Below are 20,638 nucleotides of genomic sequence, written 5' to 3'. Positions count from 1 at the left end.
GGCATTCACACCCACCCTCATACACACATATGCACAAACAGCAACTAAATAAAAATTTTTAATTTAAAAATAGTATTAACAGTTGTTGATTAGATTTGATAGGGACTTTTATGATCCTTCTTATCCCACATAGATGACAAAGAAACTTTAATTCTCATCACTTTTATTGGAGGACAATCCTATGTGACATTTCACTCTCATGGTTCATAGTTATTGAGAATCAGAAGCTAAATACACCAGTCCTGTGTCAAAATAGTTTCCTAGGACACAAAATCAATTGCATAATTATTTTTAGAAACCATAGAAAATTTTTATTAGAATTTACTTAAAATCTCTAATGTAAGTAACAGTATGAAACAAATCTTTTCTTCTTTCATTATTTTGTTCTTGCCACAATTCACAAGGTGAAAGAGAACCAAAGAAGGCATGGAAAGATGGGAGATAGATAGAGTGTATTTATGTATATAATTTACTTATATATGTGTATTTTGAGGCCTGTTGAACAGTTTAAATCTGATCAAATGTGTGTTTTTACAGTGCTCTATGAAATATGTAAGTCTAACAGATACATACAAGTGTTAATTTGACCTATTCAGATTTATGTTCTAGTTTTACTGATTCAGAAATCTCAATTTCATGTCACCTTTTTTATAGCCTTGTAGATTTACTGTCATTTTGCTCCATGCCCTTGGAGCTGACTATTCAGAACATCTATTTCTTGGTGTATGAAAACTAACTAATTCACCAAAAGTAGAGGTGTGACTTATACTCTTCTGTTTCTAAAATATATAAAACCACAAATGATTTTTAATGGATACTAATGGAATTAGTAGCATTATATACAGGCCTAAATTTAGTGAGTTAATAGAGTGAAGGCTACAGCACTCTAAGGGACTGTATGAAACACACGTTACCTTTAATAGTCATGGTTGCTTTAATTTCTGGTTAATTTTTTTTCTGATGTTTGATGTCTAAATAAACAACTTGTCTAAAGCTTACATATCCAAACCAACTACACAGGCAATAACATTCTTTGTCAATCTTTATACCTCCAGACAGCTTTTCCTGTGCCCTAACACCTCAGCTCAGTTCCAGCAGCTAGGGACAGCTCTACATCCCTGAGCCCAGTCAAGTTAGTCTGTGTCTGTTTACCACTGATGCCTGCTCCTTCCCACACAGGAGAATCAAAGGCTCCTGTCTGTGTTACTGTCCCCCTCTGCCTCATAACTGGCATGGCACTTCCCCACAGCACTGTGCATGGCAAGCCACTCCTTCCTGGGGAGTTGTGAGGAATACAGCATCTTTTCAATGCTGGCTGCTTCCTGAGCCATTGCCTTGCCACACCTGAATCATAACAGCCACACAGCACAGCACTAGAATCTGGACGTGTTCTGAAAAAAGCCAAAAGTAGTTGTGCTTTCTTAACAGTATTAGCTGTCTGGGAAGTATATCCTTTGAACTCATGACTCTTGGTGTTCTGCTTTTATCTTCTACATAAACACATTTCAAGTTGAAGTAGTTCTTCATTTGGGATAACCTTTTATACTCTTCAGCTACCATCCATATTTTTATTTATAATTCTGATTATTTGATATTCTTTACATTAAAATAATAACTAACCCCTTTTTGTTTCCTATTCTAGTGAAAAATTCAAGGAAACTTTGTCATACAAGGTAATCTTTTTAAAAAGACCTAGTTGTCCTCTGAATAACTTTGTGCATTTAGGATTTTGTTGTTTTGTTTGAGACAGGCTCTCACCCTGTATCCTAGAACTCACTGTTAGCCCAAGGTGGTCTCAAGCTCCTTTCAACTCTCTTGCCTCAGTCTCCTGAGTGCTGGGATTACAGACATGAACCACCATGATGCCATCCTATCCAACTTTAGATTCTTCATATTTTTCTATCCCAAATTTTGTCTTATAAATCTACCCATATATTGAATTACTCAAAAATATCTAGTCAGGCCTTTAAAATTTTTCAAATTTACATTGACTCTGCGATTCATATTTTCTCCTGCTTATGTACAAGCTAACAAGTTAGCTGGTAAATTCCAGCAGAGTTAAGAAGTTCCTGACAGGGACCAGACAGCAGTTGCTTATAAGAGTAGCAGTAGCCGGAGTTCCATCCTCTTCATGCTGACTTCCTACAGCGGGGGCAGCTCACTGGTTGAGCTAATGGCAAGACCAAGCTATAGTATATAAAAAGCAGGATTATTGGATGCAAGGGGAGGGGGAGAGAAAGAAGGGGGAAAGATGCAGAGAGAGGAGAGAGGCACACACAGAGAGGAGGAGAGATGAGACACAGAGAGAAGGAAGAGAGTAAGCAGGAGAAGGGGTGGGGGAGCCAGATGTCTGGATTATATAGTGAGAGGGGAAGGGAACTTCAGGGTGAGGATGCCGGGTATGCCAGCCACACCCAGCAAAAGGTGAGGACCCAAGGATGTCTGAAACCAAACACTCGTGTCCATCTTTTCCTGTAGAGGGAAACTATTTTCAAGGCTGTTCACTCCAATGCTTGAAAAGATCATCTGGAGCAAAGGAGTGTTTTCTATAAAAAGTCAGGTATTTTTGGCTCTGTTGGCCACATTCAAATCTCCCACATATTTTCCATTGTTCTTGTCATTTATATTGTTTTTGGGTTATAAGCCTTTGAGAGGGTGTACAAGCGTTATTTGATGGTGAGCTACCCACAAGTAGTTCCCAGGCAATCAACTTGAAGGGAAGATGTTACTGAGTACTGTGTTCTTAGGGTTGTTCTTTTCAGCTGTGTGATCCTATACAGCACTTTTTATTACATTAAGCACTACTAAGCTTTGTAATCATTGAAGTGATGATTTGGTTTGATTTTTGCTGTTTTTACAACTCTGAAGCTCTAAGATAGAGTAAGCCCACAATGTGTTGATCTCCTTTTAGGAACACATGATTCTGTGCAGATTTGCAGATCAGACAGCTGTCCAGCTTCCACCCCAGCGAAGACTCATAGGTATGTGTTTTCATCAAACAGCTGTTCAGGGGAGTATGCCCAGTGTGCCTGCAAATGATGGATAGGGTCTATTTGGGGGGAACACTGGCCCATTTATCAGTAAGGAAATGTGCTCTGCCCAGGAACCATAATGTACATTAACAGGGCTTTGTAACTATGACAGCTGTCACAACTTGGTTAGCATCTATGTCTTTAAATCCTCTTCAGTGTCGTACACTGAGTATGTTTCACATTAAATCTTTCTTACTGTTATGAATGTCGGGAATCTACCCAAAGTGACAAAGAAAATAATAAAAATGTAAATGTAAGTTGATTCACTAAAAATGCATAAAGAATGACAATGTGTAGGGAAGAATGGAAGGATACAAGGATACATTGAGATGTAACAAGAATAAATTAATAAAAAAAAGAATGACAATGTGTTGTTTCTTAGACAAAAGTATACCTACACATTATTCATCACTGATGCATACATTCAACACTTGCACAATTGCACATTACCCAGGCTAGAGGACCTCAGACTGTCTCAAGGAATCGATACATCAAAGACTTCATTTTGAAAAGTCAGCTTTGTTTAGAAGAATAGCAACTCTTATCACACTGCTAAACACTGAGAGTAAGTAGCCACAGTCATCACACTGTACTGATGACCCACTGTCAACATCCACCTCACAGCAATGAACCCATTCCTACAGCGACAACGCACACCCGCCTTGTGCCAGTGGCCTAGTTGTGTCTCAGCATTAGGGATTACATTTCCAGCATGTGCTTTTGGGGGAACACATTCAAACCGCAGAGATCAATCGAGTCATGATTGGTGTCATGGACAGATGTGATCATGGTCAATGTGAGGTTTAAGTGTCACGTGAGAGCAGTGACTGGAAGGGAAATTGCTAGGCTTGGAGCAGAAGCCCATGTGGCAGGATTGCTGAAGGGAGGAGTCAGACAAAGTCACAGATCCTGGCGCTTCCATGCTTGATAAACATGATGAACATTTTTAGAAAATTTACCAACCCACAAAAGGTAGGTTGCCAACAAGTGACTTTCAGTTGTATTGACACTTAACATGGGGAAATATGAGATGCTTCTACAAGATGAAAAAGGAAAACTTAACTGCGCTGGGATCAAAGCCAAGAGTCAGTGAGCTGCCTTTTAAACCCAGGGTGGGTCTCTAAGGAATGCAGAGCATCCCGTTCTGACATGGAATGTTTCATTTTAACTGAAAAGTAGATGGGGAAGCATTCACACAAGTCTTAGAGGAAAAAAGTATTTAAGGGCCAAAAGAAACCAGCCATATAGCTGTTGGTGGGGAGATAATTTTTCTCTAAATGGATAACTCTCTTTGTATCAGTTTCTAACACAGCTTTATCTTCATGACCTGAGTCTCTTTAAGGAAATGTGTAACACCAGCCTTGTGAATCAGAGTCTCTGATTTATTCTTTTTTTCAAGTTTCATATTTCCCTGTTTTTACTTTGTCTATAAGAGTCCCATATTTTACACAGGAGATTTTTGTTTCAGTGATGTGCCTCACTGTTAATGTCACTTCACTTCAGCAGACTCCAGATCAGCTCCTGCATCATAAAATCATGTTTAAGCATTACTATAATTACCAAAGAAAGATGGAGGAGTGAGAGTCTGTAGTCAGTAACCTCTTTCAAGAAAATGAAAAACCTAGATATTAAATGTAGGAAAGTTCAGATTATAAAAGCTAGCAGTGGGTTTAATATAGAAAGTCTCAAATCAGTTTTTTTCCTTCACATTTAGTTTTGAAATTTTAAAATTGTTCTTCCAAGAGAAAACAAATAAGATGCTTGCTTGCTAATCAGGTTTCAACTCCCCTCCCCTGCCAAAACTTTCCAAAAGAAATAGAAACGCAGTACATTAATGAGGTGAGCTCCAAAAATAAGGGTTATTATACTCAGCATTACATATCTGCCTGAAATAACTGGCATGTGGTTAAGAATTTTCCCAGATACTTGCATTTCTTAATTTCTTATAGTCCTATAAAACTCCAGGTAGAAATGTGGTGTCTTTCAGATGGCCCTTTATCCATATATTACTTTAGATTTCCTCAGAGACAGATTTTTTTTTTTTAGGATATTACTAATACTGTGACTTTATAGGAATAAACAGTAGTCTTAAAATGGATTTTTGACCAAAGTATAAAGTAGAATCTGCAGTTGCAACTTGAGATATACTTATCAATACATTTTTAAAAGTTAGCCTTCTGGAAATTACTAGTCAAGATAAATCTGTGAAGTGTGTCCGCATACTGATCAAAAGTTAAGCTTAAAGTAAACAGTATTCAGGAGAACGTGACCTTTTTCATATACTGGTGGATATTGTCACTGTGATAATCCCTGTTTGTGCATGAAAATTACAAGGTGCATTTGTTGTGTTTCAGGAAAGCAGTGCATGTGCCTGGTGGATCTCGACCGTGCAAGCGCAGCGGAAGAGCACGGCTACTCTGTTCACGTGATATCTATGGAGCCAGAGAGCTGCTCTCCCAAAAACAACATGATTGTGGGTGTCCCCATGTAGAAGGGGGGATTCACACTTGGTATTTTGCCATTGGCTTCATGACGAAAGCCCAGGGGCATTCAGGAGCTGTTGGTGTGTTACTGGAAGCAGCGTTGAGCATTTTGAGCCTGTTGAAAGCTTCAGGAAGATCTTGGAAGAGGGACACTCTTGCCCTGTGTGCAGAAGGATGACTGGCTTCCTAGAGGGAATCCCTGAAGCCTTAGCTGCCAAAAGAACCATTTTTTCTGGCCATGTTTCCATCAGCAGAACAATTTTCTCCAACGTTTTCTTGATTGTGTCAGTGGGAGATGCAATCCAAGCTGTGTCCTCACAGTCTTCATTTTATACTCTTTAGATATCCATACTTGGTGATCAAAACTAAACTAAAAGGTGGTTGTGATTTTTATAGTTTTAATAAGTACCTTTTCTGTGTTTTTGTTGTTTTTAATCTAGAATGGTAAATTTGGGGGGGGTGTGTGTAATCTGAGGTTGATTGAATCTGCATACCATGTACTAAACTCCATCTAAATATATGCCCCATAAATTAACAATTGCAGATACCTTCTTGGTTTGGGGTAAGAGCCTATGTCCACTTCCCAATTACCAATTTTAAGACCCTCTTCTGGCTTGTTTTTGTAAATGCTGCCACAATCTCTTTGGGTGCATAAGTGCATCAGTCATGTTGGGTCTAGAAGATACTGTTTTGTTGAAGCTACCCATCCCCTCTGGCTCTTCTAATCTTTCCACCTCCTCTTTCCATAGCTTCCTGAGTCCTGATGACTGAGTGTTCTAAAATCTCTCAGTCAGCACATTGGCCAGTTGTGGGTCTCCATATTGGTTTTCCTTTAAGCCTATCCAGGCTAAGGTTCATGGCCACCCAAGCAGTGTCAGGCAAGCGTTTTGTTTTTGTGTAGTAGGCCTCAAATCCAATGAGAGAGTACTTGGTTATTCCTGTAACATTTGCACCACTATTGCACCAGGATATCTTGCAGGCAGTTCACCATTGTCGATTGCAGATTTGTAGATTTCTGGCTGAGTTGGTGTTTACTTTTCTCCTATGATAGTGTACAGAGTACCTGTCAATATTGTGAACACTAGGGGTGAAGACTATTAAGGCACCAGCTCAACTTCTCCATGTGATATGTGAAATCATTATTTATGTATAGAAATAGGTATATGTGGAAGAGTATATCATTTTGACACCATTTATTGTTTTTAGATAGAATCACATGGACGCTTGGCTGACGTTAGATTTGCTGTATGGTTGTGGATGACCTTGAGCTTATATTTGTACTTCTCAAGTGTTGGAACTACAAGTGTGTGCAGCCGTATCCAGTTAAGATTGAGCTGATATGGAACCCAGAGATTTGTGCATGCTAAGCAAACATTCTACCAACTCCACCACTCCCCAGCCCCTCAACACCATTTTTGAAAACCCTTTCTTCATTGAATTGGCACAGTATCTTTGCTGAAAATCACTAGATGTATGGGTCTAGTTCTGAATCCTCTGATCTGTTCACGGTTATTTTGTTTATCTCAGTTGTCCAAACTTAAAGAAAAATATGAAAATTGGGAGGTTTCATCATTTGTTTTAGAACTATTGTATTTCTACAACATTTTCAAAATTAGCTTCTCACTTTTTAATCTTCTAAGAAGAACAGTTGGGTATTTTAGTACTGTTCTTATGAGATCAATTTGTAGACAATGAAACATCTTGATATTGGGTCTATAAGCATGAATATAAGGCAAAGGTTTTTATATTGTTAGGTCTCATCTAATTCTTAGCAATATTTTGTAATTTTTTACTATAGCAGAATTTATATTTACTTGTCGGTTTGATGTTGTTAGCCTTGAGCTCTTCACATGCTGTTGTTACTCCCAAAGTCGTCACCTTTACCCTTCCACTAGTGTGAGCTCCCTCGTTCTTATGCTCTAAAGGAAGTCTTCCCCTCTCTCTCTTGGACTGAGGAAACTGCTGTAGAATTCCTACTCTCAGAGAGTCTCTTTAGTCCTCAGGTGACTCCGGCTCTCCTCTTTTCCAGACGGAAAGGTTTTATAATAATTGCGGAGGAAAAACAAAGGAAGGGGCCCCACTGGCCTCCCACAGTTGTTCTCAGCATGGAGTTCACCTACTATATTGTGGTTGGTAATAGATACAGCTGCTGTGATTGCTCTTTTGAAATAACATGGTTAAGTCTCTTTCTCATCCAGGGCAAACAAAAAGAACCGGAAGTAAGCAAGAGAAGATTGTTGCAGTGTCAGTAATCTCAGCAAATGACCTGGTCTTACCCCAAAGCTGCTCCCTACTCTGTTGTCCAACAAAGCTAATCTTTCATTGGCTTCTGGGGCTGACTTGGAGATGCAGGGCTGTAATTAGAAATAGCTAGGTTACTTCATCTTATCTGGGGGGACAAGTTTCAGGCATACTGGAAATCAAAGCATTTTCAAGACTCACATGCAAAATAATGAAGGAACTAATTCAATATTTAGTCTCATGGTTTAAGAAAAATAGAGCTATATTCCTAAGAAGTAGTTATGATAAAGAAATTGTGATAAATGGTCTGGAGAAATGGCTTGGTTATTAAAAGCGTGTGCTATTCTTGCAGAGGAAATGTTTGGATCCCAGCGTCAGCATTGGGCAGCTCAAAAACAGCCGTAACTTCAGCTCTAGGGAATACAGTGCCCTCTCCTGGCCCCAGAGCACCTGCACTTATGTGCACACATATATGCATAATTAAAAACACTCCAGTAAGAATAGAAAAGGCTTTGCCACATTCATATTTTCAGGGTTTTTAATTTCTAAAAGTCCCACAGTCTTTAAAATTCAAACACTTTAAAATTTCAGTCTCTTTAAAACATCCAAGTCTCTTTCAGAGTTCAGGCCTCTCTAAAAATGCCCGGTCTTTCTAAAACTTGAGTCTCTTCAGAAGTTCAAAATCAACTGTGGGCTCCTGCAAAATCAAAATAAGTAAAGTATTTTCCTACTCCGAGAGGGATGAACCAAGGCAAAGTTCAACAGTGTAAAAAGTTAAGTACTTAATGCCTGGGACCCACTCATGAGCCCCTGGGCCCCCTGGCCTGGGCAGCTAGTACCTCTTCTCAGGCTCCGCCAGCCAAGGCACACCCAGCTTACCTCATAGGGTCTGTCCAGCTCCACTAAACAGTTGCTGTTGTCCTTAGTGGTGGCCCCACAATGCTGGGATCCCCACTGCAACTGGACTGGATCTCCATGGGAATTCTGGCCCTGCCAGATGGTGCCAACCCTCAACCTCTGCATGCCCCTTCAGTCCCAGGACTGGACCTCCAGTAGCCTCTTATAGTGCCAAACCTCGGCTTTCCTCAAGAGCCCCCTCCCTCCACTGCTGCCAATGTCTTCAAAACCAATACTACATATGAAATTCTTGCAAATTAACAGATCCATGTGCCAGCATATGGTACAGCCTTAGTCCCCTCCAGACACACATGGCTTCTGTGTGCTGACCCTGAGAAAACACTTCCCAGATGATTTCATCACAGTGATGCTGGTCACTTCTCAGGCACCACTGACTTCTCAGCTCCAGCTAACTAACATTAATTGTCCCAGGAAAACACATTTGATTTCAGTGGTTCTGGTCTCTTGTTAATCACAGTCAATACTTCAGCTAACCAGTCACCATAGCTTCATAAATTATCACACAAATGGCCCCAGTAGAGTTATTGCTTCTGTCTGAAGGGAACTGTCCAGGCCTCTGTCATCTACACAGCTCACAAGTGTTCTAAGCTCACTGAGCACTGAGCACTCAACGCTATTCCAGCCCAAAGTTCAGATGACCTATCTGTCACAGCAGTACCTCATAACATGATACGGACTTCTGTCTTACTAGGGGTTTCTATTGCTCTGATAAAACACTTATGACCAAAAGCAACCTGGGAAAGAGAGATGGTACTTCAGTTTATAAATCCGCATCAGTCTGTCACGGCCAGGATCCTGGGTGTTGTCTTTTGTTTGTTTGTTTGTGCTTTTTGTTTTGTTTTTTTGAGACAGGGTTTCTCTGTGTAGCCTTGGCTGTCCTGGACTTGATTTGTAGACCAGGCTAGCCTCAAACTCACAGTAATCCGCCTGCCTCTGCCTCCCGAGTGCTGGGATTAAAGGCGTGCGCCACCATGCCAGGCTCTGGGTGTTGTCTTAAAAGAAAATCCTAATCGTTCTATTTTACCAATAAAGATCCAGGAGCCAGATGCTGGGGTAAAAACCTGCTAGCTCAGAGAGGCAAAGAAAGCACCCAGCTGACCTTCCTGCTCAGCTCTCATTCAAGTAAAAAAGGCCCAAAAGGCTCACTAGTTCAGCTGACAGCCCAGGAAGAAAAGGCCAAAAGCTCCAAGGCCAAAGCCTTGCCAGCTCAAAGGCCAAGGAGCTGACGATCTCAGAAGCTAAAGAGTCCCTTCTACTTCTACAGACTGTTTTAAATACTCTCAAACTCAAAGTCCCTACTATTCTTTAATCCCTGTCAGCTGCTTTCTTGCTGCGTCTCTTGAGCTAGGGTTAACTTTATTAAATCCTGAGTACAGAAAGCTCTTGGATTAAAGGGGTGTGTTAGGGCTCAACCACACAAAACAAGGGACAGGTTTTAAAGTTCACAATCTCAGGGAGCACAATGGGATCAGAGGAAGGTTTTTACAGTTCACAATCTCAGGGATCATAATAGGGATCCTGCAACACCTGGGCTCACTGCAAATTAGCTTTCATCTAAAGCAGTGGCCCCTCCAGGCTTTCTTGTAGAGAATTTGACCCTGCCACACAACACCTGAGGTCAAAAGCCTAGTGGAACCTTAGCACAAGTTTTCATGACCCCCTCCCCCATTCCTATGCCTGTGAAACCAGTATCACATAGACAGCAGTTCCTAGTTCTGCCTGCTCAGATGTAGCCTGACCCTCTTGAACCACAGACACGCACACTTCTAATCATTTGATGGTATTGATGTTTACATTTAAATCTCTAAACCAGCACAGTTTTCTTTCCATGGGTGATTTGAGATAAATTTAATATATTATTAGTTACTTTTCACAATGCCATCATAAAAAATGAATGTTCTCCATTGATTGAGATAACTGTCATATACTAAGTATAATGTATAAGTTTCTTAATTTTTCATCCTTCTTTTAGAACTATACTTTCTAAGTTATAGCAGTTTTATATCCTTAAATATATTAATTATACATTACATAATTATAAATCTAAAGTTTTACATTAAATTTTAATACCTAGTAAATTATTTTATTATTTTATTATCATGTAAATATATACAGAATATATGAGCCCTCCTGAAAGTACACCAGCTTTTCAAATATTTTTTTTTTCTGGACAGGGGGGCTATAGATCCAGAATAATATCAAGTGTCGCTAATCTGAAGGAAATAAATATTGTGTCAGCACTATGTTACTCTTACAAATGCCTGAGATAATTGATTTAAAGAGAAAACGGTTGATTTGGTTCTGTGTTGGATCACGGTCCATTCTGAGTTGCTTCCCTTCTTTTGGACTTGTCACACCTTCTAGCAGCACACATTCCAGAATAAAATCACTGAGCTTGTGCCAGTGCACACAAATGAAAGGAAGAGACCCAAGAGACCTTCCGCCCACTTTGAAAGCATACCCCTAGTGACCCCTAGACCCCCCACCTCTTAACATCTCAATCACCTCCCAACAGCCCCAACACCAAGATGGAGACCAAGGTTTTTTTATTGCTTCTTTTGAAACAGGGTCTCACTATATAGCCCTGCTTGTATAGGCCAGTCTTGAACTCACAGATTTCTGCCTCCCTTTATCTCTCTAGTGCTGTAACTAAAGGTGTATACTATACCTGGCTCAAGACCAAGTTTTAATACATGGACCTTTGGAAAATATCAGACCCACAAGACAGCAGCAGGGTCACAGTACCCAGTGTTATGCCAATATTAGCCAAGTATTAAAATCTCTTTTTCAATACTTAGAAAAGAAATGTGTCTGTGCATGTATACACAAGTATGTGCAGTGTGTGTACATGTCAGAATGTTTGTACACATGGACATGCAAATACACGTGCATGTTTGTGTAGGGCACAGGTCTATGGTGAGTGTCTTCCTCAATTGTCATCCACCTGATTTTGGAGACAAAGTCTCTCACAGAACTTGGAGCCTATTGATTCTGCTAGTCTGACTACCAGTAGGTATATGTGTATATGATAATTCTCTCACTAGAATTTAAGCTTTACACTGTCTCATTTAGAATTAGGATTGTGATTACAGTACTTAGTTAGGTATCAGGCGCATAGTAGGAACTCCATAAAGACAAGCTGAGAATGTATTCTAATCCATCCCTCGTGGGGAGATGCAAAAATATATTTCAGTATTACTTCATGTGTATTTCATATTTCAGCTTATATGGAGGGGGTGTTAAAATATGTCAATTTAGTCCAGTTCAAAAGAAGATTGAGGAGTGATAGTTTCTTAGTTATATCATCTCAATCATTTTTTTTTTATGAAAAGGACACAGGCCATTTATGTTTCCTGTTTGAAGAAAGGACAGAGAAACACAAGTGAAGAAAGAAATTACTCCACAAATGTTATTTTTCATAAATCATCCAACAATTTATTTTTAATACTTTTTTATTATTTTTATTTCATATGCATTGATGTTTTGCTTGCATGTATGTCTGGGCGAAGGTGTCAGATTCTCTGAAACTGAAGATACAGACAGTTGTGAGCTGTCATGTGGGTGCTGGGAATTTAAACCCGGGTCCTCTGGAAGGGCAGCCAGCGCTCTTAACCACTGAGCCGACACTCCAGCCCCCAACAATCTATTTTACCTGCACTGGAACTGAAAATGTCTAAGAACATTCCTTATGACCTGAGACTGGTCTCCATTTCATGCAAAAATCAGCCCTGGTGAAATGCATAGGGTGACAACAGTACTCTTCCTGGAGGCTCTTAACTCACCAAGTGGAGGCACGTTTGTTGCTAAATTAAGAGCAGCCAGTTGCTTTGAGAAAGCATCTATGTGTGGGATGGATGGGGGTGAGATGGAGGGAGAGAAGATCCAGTTCGGTGCATTCCCTTCGCTCTACACCCCTTTTATCTTGCCCCAAGAGCACCATTGGATTGCTTCTAGAATTGTGTGACTGGCAATAGCCCCGTGCAGCCATTAAATTCTACTTTCCAGACAGAGTCACGCTGGTGTGATATTCGTAAACAGAAGAGAGAAAATATTCTTTCTTGGGAAATCTTGAGTTTGTTTATTTCACCTCAAGGAAATTCTACTTTACCCAGTTCCCCATTTTACTTTTAACCTATGTTCCCATTATTATTATTGTTAGTGTGATGGTGGTTGAATTGCCCTTAGACCAGACAGTTTTAATTTTAGCATTTAGATCTTGTTTCCTAAGGCTAAGTATTTCTGAAGTCCTCTTTCATTCCAAGAACAGTTTCTGCCATCTCCTTAGCCATGAATCTTGGATGCACTACTGCACTCATAAGTGATCTGAACAGAATAATTACTGTCAGTTACTCCTGTAATCACTAACACTATTAGTCTTGTTACCTAACAGACAGCAGCCTTTCCTTGTTCTTTCTCAAAATAGACTTTGCTAGTCGTGGCCATTCACTCTCTCCAAAATGAGGACCTGCTTGTCATGCTCAGGAAACAGCTTGCTTGCTTGCTTGTTTTCCTTTCTTTTCTTTTTTTCCTACTTTCTTCCCTCTTTCTTTCTTTTTTTTTCTTTTTTCTTGAGTGGGAGTGACTAGAAAAAAATGGCACTTTAGCAGTGTACTGTGTCATTCCTGAAGATTCTACATACGAGCATTTATACAATGAAACACTGAAATTTTTAGCAATTTTTAAGATATGCACACTGAAACAATAACCTAGCTTCCTCCCTTTAGTAGTTCCATGGCGCTAACTCTACAATAGAAGCGCTCCATGTTAAATTGTCCTTAGAGTCCTTGAATTGTTCAAAATAAGTTTGCCCTGTTGCTAGTATTTTTATCCCTAATTTTATCTTTATTCACTTCTGGCATTATCCTGACCTGTTTATGATGTTTAAATCAATGAGGTTTTTCTAACACCATTTAAAAAATATTTTTTAAGGTAGCATTTATCTTTCATTTTTAAATTTTATTGATGTGTATGGATATATTGCTCACATGTATGTCTGCGCATCGTGTGTGTGCCTAGTAACTATCAGATCCCATGGAACCAGAGTAACAGTTGTGAGCTGCCATGTGGGTGCTTGGGGTCGAACACATGGTTTCTGGAAGAGCAGCCAGGGCTCTTAACCTCTGAGCCATCCCTGGAGCCTGGGTCATCTTTAGTGCCTGATTCACTGACCTGTGCAGCTACCTTATATGTTTATGTTAGAAGTATAGGAATTAGACTTAAGCTATATTGTTTCTTTGTTAGTTGTTGGTATATTTGGATTTCCCATTTCTTTTTGGATTTCTTTTTAAAGTTACATTTTTCTTGGACATTTCTTCCAATGGGTTCTTCATTTCTTTATTTAAACTAGTTATAAATTTTAGGGGCTGGAAAGATGGCTCAGTGGTTAAGAGCGCCACCTGCTCTTCCAGAGGTCCTGAGTTTGGTTCCCAGCAACCATATGGTGGCTCAGAGCCATCTATAATGGGATCTGGTGCCCTCTTCTGGTGTGCAGGCATACATGTAGGCAGAACACTGTATATATAATAAATAAATCTTTTTTAAAAACTAGTTATAAATTTTAAAGTTAGGCAGCTAGCTGACTGAAAAACCCTTTTTTTTTTTACCCTCTAGGAATTTGTGTTCTCATCTAATAGTTACATGGTCTGAATCATATTTTATAAATTTGTTGTCTAATGCATTGAATCACCTAAATATCCTAGAGTCAAGATAAATTAGATCTCTCTTTTTGATCTACCTAGGACTTTGATCAGGTGAAACTGACAGTGTTTATTCTTTGTGAAGACTTGCTGGCAGCCATGGGCAAGGTACTTAGAAGCTTTTTTCTTTCAGTGACTTTTTTAATGTATAGACATTTACTGTATGGAATTTTTATACACATTGTTTTATATATCAAAAATCACTTTTCAGTAACATGTTTTAGAAATATACTGATAATATACAGTAGATATCAGGTGTGGTGGTTTAAAAAAATGGCTCCCATAGACTCATATGTTTGAACACTTGGTCCTTGTCTAGTAGAACTCTTTTAGACAGATTGGGAAATATGGCCTTGTAGAGATGTGTCACTGGGAGCAGGCTTTGAGGGTTCAGAAGATCTTTACTGCTGTTTTTCTCTCTGTATCGTGGATGTCTCAAGATGTGAGGTCTCAGCTATTCCTTCTCTCAGCCATCATGGACTCTAACCATCTGAAGCCATAAGCTAGATAAAATGATTGCTTTTATAAAGCACCTTAGTCATGGTGGTTTATTACAGCAATAGAAAATAACTAATACACGAGGCACGGTGGCACATATCCCTAATCCCAGCACTTGGGAGGAAGAGTCCAGTGGAATTCTGAATATGAGGCAAGCTTGGTCTATACTGTGAGTTTCAGGCCAACCAGAACTACATAGTGATACTTTCTCTTAAAAAAAAAAAAAGAAAGAAAGAAATTAAGAAAAGAAATGATGCAATAAAGTAAAACTGAAGAATTTGGGTGCACAGAAACTTATACTCAATTCTCTGTGCTTTCCTATCTCCCTGTTATAATTTAAAATGTGGTGTAAATTTGTGTTACTGGTGAGAAGCACCCATGGGTATCTCTAATAATGAGCCAGAGCAATCAAAAACCTGTTGGTTATTATTAAATGTGTATTGAGAGTTTATGGTCAAATGGAAGGGAAGGAACATCCCTGGCCATTTCTGCCTCATAGTCATCTGGGAGACCTAGCAACTGCTGCTCTGTTACTATGGTTTGTATGACGTGTGTGTGTGTGTGTGTGTGTGTGTGTGTGTGTGTGTGTGTGTGTGTGTGTATGTGTGTGTTCAAGAGCTTTTCGCTTCTTTTATTCATTTATTTATTTTTGGTTTTTTGAGACACGTTTTCTCTGTGCAGCCTTGGCTCTCTTGGAACTCTCTTTGTAGACCAGGCTAGCCTTCAATTCATAGATATCCACCTACTGCTGCCTCCTAAGTTCTGGGATTGAAGGCCTGTGCCATTACACCTGGCTAGGGAGCCAATATTTAAGAGCGTATATGACAGGGAGATAGCTGGCAAATACTGGCAGCAGTTAAGAATTTGAGGGGTTCTCATATTTGCTTTATCTTATCCCTTCATCTGAGTAAAGCAGATCCCGCCATCCCCATCTGAGGCTTCAGGTATGGTTGTTCTTCCCGGGTACAAATGTGCCCTGGTTCTACTCAGGCCGCTTGCTGTAGTCCTCAGAACCCTCAGAGACCTTCATCACACCTCATTTTATTAGGACCAAAGTTGCCCAGAGGAGCACATCTTCCTTAAGGAGTGCAAGTACAAAGTCCTGAAGTCTGGGCCCATGAACACAATCACACACCCATCAAGCCTGGAAGGCAGTCTCTTACTGACAGATCATTTAAAGTATCTGTTTAATGATTGGAGTGCGTGAGACTGTCTTCCAGTATAATCTAGGGTAAATACTGGCTTTCTAGGCCAGATCCACTTGCTGTCCTGCCATCGTGCCCACTTCTGCCAGGTGAGCTCCTGAATAAGACAATCCCTCACAGCAAAAGTCAGCAAAGCCCAATGGTCACAGGGACAAAAAGGCCCCTTCAGTGGAGCCAGTCTTTATAATAGAATGCAAGCCCCTTAACTGGGTACCTGGCATGCATCTTTAATCTCACCCAGAGACACAGCTGCTACACAATTCCCTCCCTTTATATGCATGCCAGGGACTTGCAATTTGTACCTGCACACTACAAAACTGTGGCTTACGGAAGTAAGGAATCATGTGTGTTTGCTCCCCACTCTTTTGTCACTATCCTGAAAGACACACCAAACAAATGGATGTGGGTTTTCCTCCAAAGGAATGTTTTACTGACAAGTTATTGCCTGTTATTCTTTGTAGGAAGATATGTCACCGACCTGCACTCCTCTAGCCTGTCCTTCACATACCTATTGTTTTTAACCCTGGAAAATAAGACACCAAGCACTGCTTTTCCTCAGCTCCCCAGTTCCTTGCTGTTCCCTGCCTTGTGTGGTACAGTATTCTAAGGGTGTCCAAAAACAAACAAAAAAACCAGAGGTACTAGTAATCAAAAGATACCTTACACTGTATAAAACCAGACAGTAAGATAGACAGACTATACCTCACCCTAGGAGTGCAGAGGTGTGTACACAACAGATAAAGCCTTTGCCCTGTTAAAAGCCACTAAGGCACAGAGCAGCCCCTCCCTCCAGACCATGTCTCCCAACAATGCAGTGTTGAGAGGCTGTGGAATGTGGCAGGAGGAGGGAACTTAGAACAAAATTTGTGTAGTTTCTGAGAAAAGATGACAGGAGTGTTCTGCCTAAACCAAAACCACACCCCTACCAGAGCTGCAGGGTTGTTTCTGCCTTTCATTTATTCTTTGTGTAGTTGAGAGGCAGACAGAAACTACGGTCCAGAGCCCCTCCCACTGTCAGTAAAGCAACACTGCATGGTTCCTCCCATTCAGATACTCTAGATAGGCTTTCTCTTTTCTCACCCTCCTTCGTATAAGAGTCCTGAGGCCAGAGTGGAGGAGCGCTCCACTTCATAACTAGTCTGGAAAGCATTAAATGACAGATGCCCAAATTACAGCCCCAAGGCCAAAGCTAATCATCATGCTGCATTCTTACTAATAAATTATTTTAGGAAATAACCACGCTCGCCTGTTTGTGAGTTGTTGTTTTGATTTGTTTTAATGTATATTGTTTTAGGACCTCACATATGGTGGCAAGTGTTCTATCACTGGTCTTCATCACCATAGCTCCTTTTAAAAAATTGAGAAATGGTATTGTCTTAATTAGGGTTTCTATTGCTATCATGAAACACCATGACAAAATAGCAAATTGGAGGGAAAAGGGTTTCTTTGGCTTATAATTCCACATTGCTGTTCATCAGTGAAGGAAGACAGGATGGAGCTCAAACAGAGCAGGAACCTGGAGGCAGGAGCTGAGGCAGAGGCCATGGAGGAGTGCTGCTTACTGGCTTATTCCTCATGGCTTGTTTGGCCTATCTTCTTAGAGAACCCAGGACCATTAGCCCAGGGATGACACCACACACAATAGGCTCAGCCCTTTGCCTATTCATCCCTAACTGAGAAAATGCCTTACAGCTGGATTTCTTGCAGGCTTTTCCTCAGCCAAGGCTCCTTCCTCTCTGATGACTCTAACCTGGGTCAGGTTGACATGAAAGCAGCCAGTACAAGTATCTATATATTTCCCAGGCAGGCTTTGAACTCTCCATCTTACTCAGATTAGAAATGTGTGCTACTGTGCTTAGTTTTTACCCCTGTGCTGTCTATGGATACTTTTATAGTACATACTTGACACGAACCTAGTCACCTGATAAGAGGGAACCTCAGCTGAAGAATTATCTAGATCAGATTGCTCTGTGATCCTGTCTGTGAGGCATGTTCTTAACTGTTAAGTGGTGTAGGAGGGTCCAGCTGTGGAAGAAAGGTAGTAAGCAAGCCAACAAGCAGTGTTCCTCTGTGGTCTCTGCTGCAGTGCCCGCCTCCAGGTTCTGCCTCCGCTTCCCTAAATGGTGGACAGTAACCTGTAAGCCAAATAAACCGTTCCCTGTGCGTGTTGCCTTCGTTCAGTGTTTTATCACTGCAACAAACACAAATTAGAACAAAACACAAACCATTTATTAATTTCTAAATACAAATATTATCCTATAACAGTCTTGAAATGAGAAGCCCTTCAGTTCTTGGAGGATAGGGAGAGATCAAAGTACTGTTTTCTGAAATGAGAGTGCCATGTGGGATGTGATGGCACCTGCCTATAAGCCCAGCTACTGAAGCTGAGCCAAGAGATCAGGTACCCTCAGCAATTCCCAGCCAGCCTAGGAAACATGGTAAGACTGTTTTTAAAACTTAGGAGGGTTAGGAGAAGGAAAGCGAAGAGAAAGAGGAGAAGGAGGGGGGAGAGGAGGAAAAACCTCTCCATGTTTGTAGCATACTTAGAATCAAGACTGGCCATCTAACAAAATAAATGTAAATTACCTCACAAGGGCTGGAGGCTAGTATTTCCAGTGATCTTGCCAAATGAGGACAGATAGTCTGATAGAAATGGAAATGGGTCAAAGACCAGACCAGCCTGAGGTACAAAATGTCTCAAAAAACAAAAACTACCCAGGCTTAGAGCTGTTGGTAATTTTATTATGCTCTAGGAATTGTGAAGGAAAAGCAGTTGGTGGTGTAATGGAGAAGCACACTTTGTACAGTCACACAGTCTCTTCTTAATCTTCAAGTCATTCATACATTATATATGATGGACACTAAAATTGTGAAGAATAAAGTTCATCCTGGTCTCTTGAAAATAACTGCAAATACACTAATGGCTAGTATTTACCTTGAATCAGAATTTAATGCCAGCCTCCTATGCTATACTTTTGCCAACATTTTATCATGAGACAACTAGCTGGAAACAGGACATTTTTAGGTCTTCTGCTATAAAAACCTGCTAGTTTATTACTCTTTGAAAGCTGGCAACCAGTCTATTTCCTTGTGATTCTAAGATTCCAGTGTGAGGTCTCCAGTGTTTTCCTTGGAAAGACATACTACTTTCTTGGATGTACAGAACATTAATATGACATCCGATCTGTCATTCTGGATCAAATTGCCTTTGGTCTTTCCATTTCACTACTCTTGTATTATGTGAGCTCCTGGCAATGACATCTGTGCTTTGTGACATGGGAACTAGACCTTCCAAGTAACCTTGTGAAAGTCCCCTGAATGTAAGCTAGCTGGGTACCAGTTGTCATCTGTTAGGCGATGGCATGTGGGCCACTGTCCTCTTCATCTTGCAGCGTCCGAAGGCGATGTGTTCATCCACCTTCCCAGCAGCCTTAACAGTGATGGTCACACCTTTGTCATGCTGAATTTGTAAAGTGTATCTTGTCATTTCAATTACTAAATCACTAAGAGGTACGTTCTTCCTGTGAGTGTTGACTAGTCCATGCTAGCAATAGAAATGCTATAACTCTCTGGCCAACTCTTCATCACAGGAAGAAATGTGCTCTTAGCTTGGGTTCCCTACTGATCCATTTATGTTACTCATCAAAGCCTAATTCTACATTATACTAAAAAAAGGGGGAGCAACTTAATGCTAATCTACAATATCTTTTAAAACATTTGACTTAACTTTTTCCTATAATTTCCTATGAACAATATAATAGCAGGAGAAACCACATGAATGAATACATTCTTGCAACTGGGATTTAGTAAAAATATAGCAAATACAAATTGTTCTGTAAGCAAAACAGTCATTGGAATTTTCATTGTTGGGACCAAATGCCAAATAAACAACCTAAAGGGGAAGGATTTATCATGGCTCACAATTTCAGAAGCATTGCTCTGTCACAATGGGAGAAGCGTGGTAGAGCAGGAAGTTCATATCATAGCAGCCATGAAACAGAGCCCAGCACTAACTGGAGGACACCAGTGGCCTACTTCCTCTAACCAGCCTCCATCTTCTACATTTCCACTACCTCCATAGGTAGTCTATTCAAATTTTAAGCCATTCACTAGGTCAGAGCTCTTATGATTTTAATCACCTCCAGAAATGCTCTCACAGACACTCTTAGGGGCAAGCTTTCCTAATCTCCTAGGTGTCTCTCAATCCAAAGGACTCGCTAAGACCAGTTATTACAGCAGTCACAGATCTGTGAGACACTATAGCTTCCACGACAAGATGTTTTTTGTGCTTTGTTTTGTTTTGTTCATTTGGTTTTGTTTGTGTGTTTTTTTATATTGGCAGGGATGCTGCTAGGGTGAAGGTCAGATATAGCGGAGAGAGATGAGTGAAACTGGGGTGCAAGATGTGAAACTAAGAAAAAAATCAATAAAAAATTAATACAAAACAAAAAACAAAAAAAAACCAACAGTCAATGATCTAAAAAGTAAGTGAACTATGCCTAAAAATGGAGTGTTGCTTTAAGTTTTCATGATACTTTGTCTTTTCTGAGCCTACTGGTTTAGAG

At 40.2% G+C, this 20,638-nt stretch overlaps 1 protein-coding gene across 4 annotated transcripts in view; it reads left to right on the top strand.

Annotated features, from left to right (window-relative positions):
- GSTCD (glutathione S-transferase C-terminal domain containing) overlaps positions 1-20,638 on the top strand; it is a 101,153-nt gene that overhangs the window by 78,245 nt on the left and 2,270 nt on the right. For 3 of the 4 annotated variants that reach the window (XM_084755223.1, XM_084755222.1, XM_084755221.1), the window contains 3 exons: positions 1,643-1,673; positions 2,912-2,981; positions 5,387-5,923. In XM_084755223.1, the coding sequence (XP_084611349.1) occupies positions 1,643-1,673; positions 2,912-2,981; positions 5,387-5,523 (238 nt within the window). In that variant the 3' untranslated portion in view covers positions 5,524-5,923. Of the gene's footprint in view, positions 1-1,642; positions 1,674-2,911; positions 2,982-5,386; positions 5,924-14,412; positions 14,479-20,638 lie in introns of those variants that run through there. The other variant, XR_014774058.1, reaches the window with a different exon arrangement.

Source organism: Acomys minous (genome assembly GCF_964271855.1).
Source record: "Acomys minous genome assembly, chromosome: 14".
Taxonomy (NCBI): domain Eukaryota; kingdom Metazoa; phylum Chordata; class Mammalia; order Rodentia; family Muridae; genus Acomys; species Acomys minous.
This window is presented reverse-complemented; position numbering and strand designations above follow the sequence as displayed.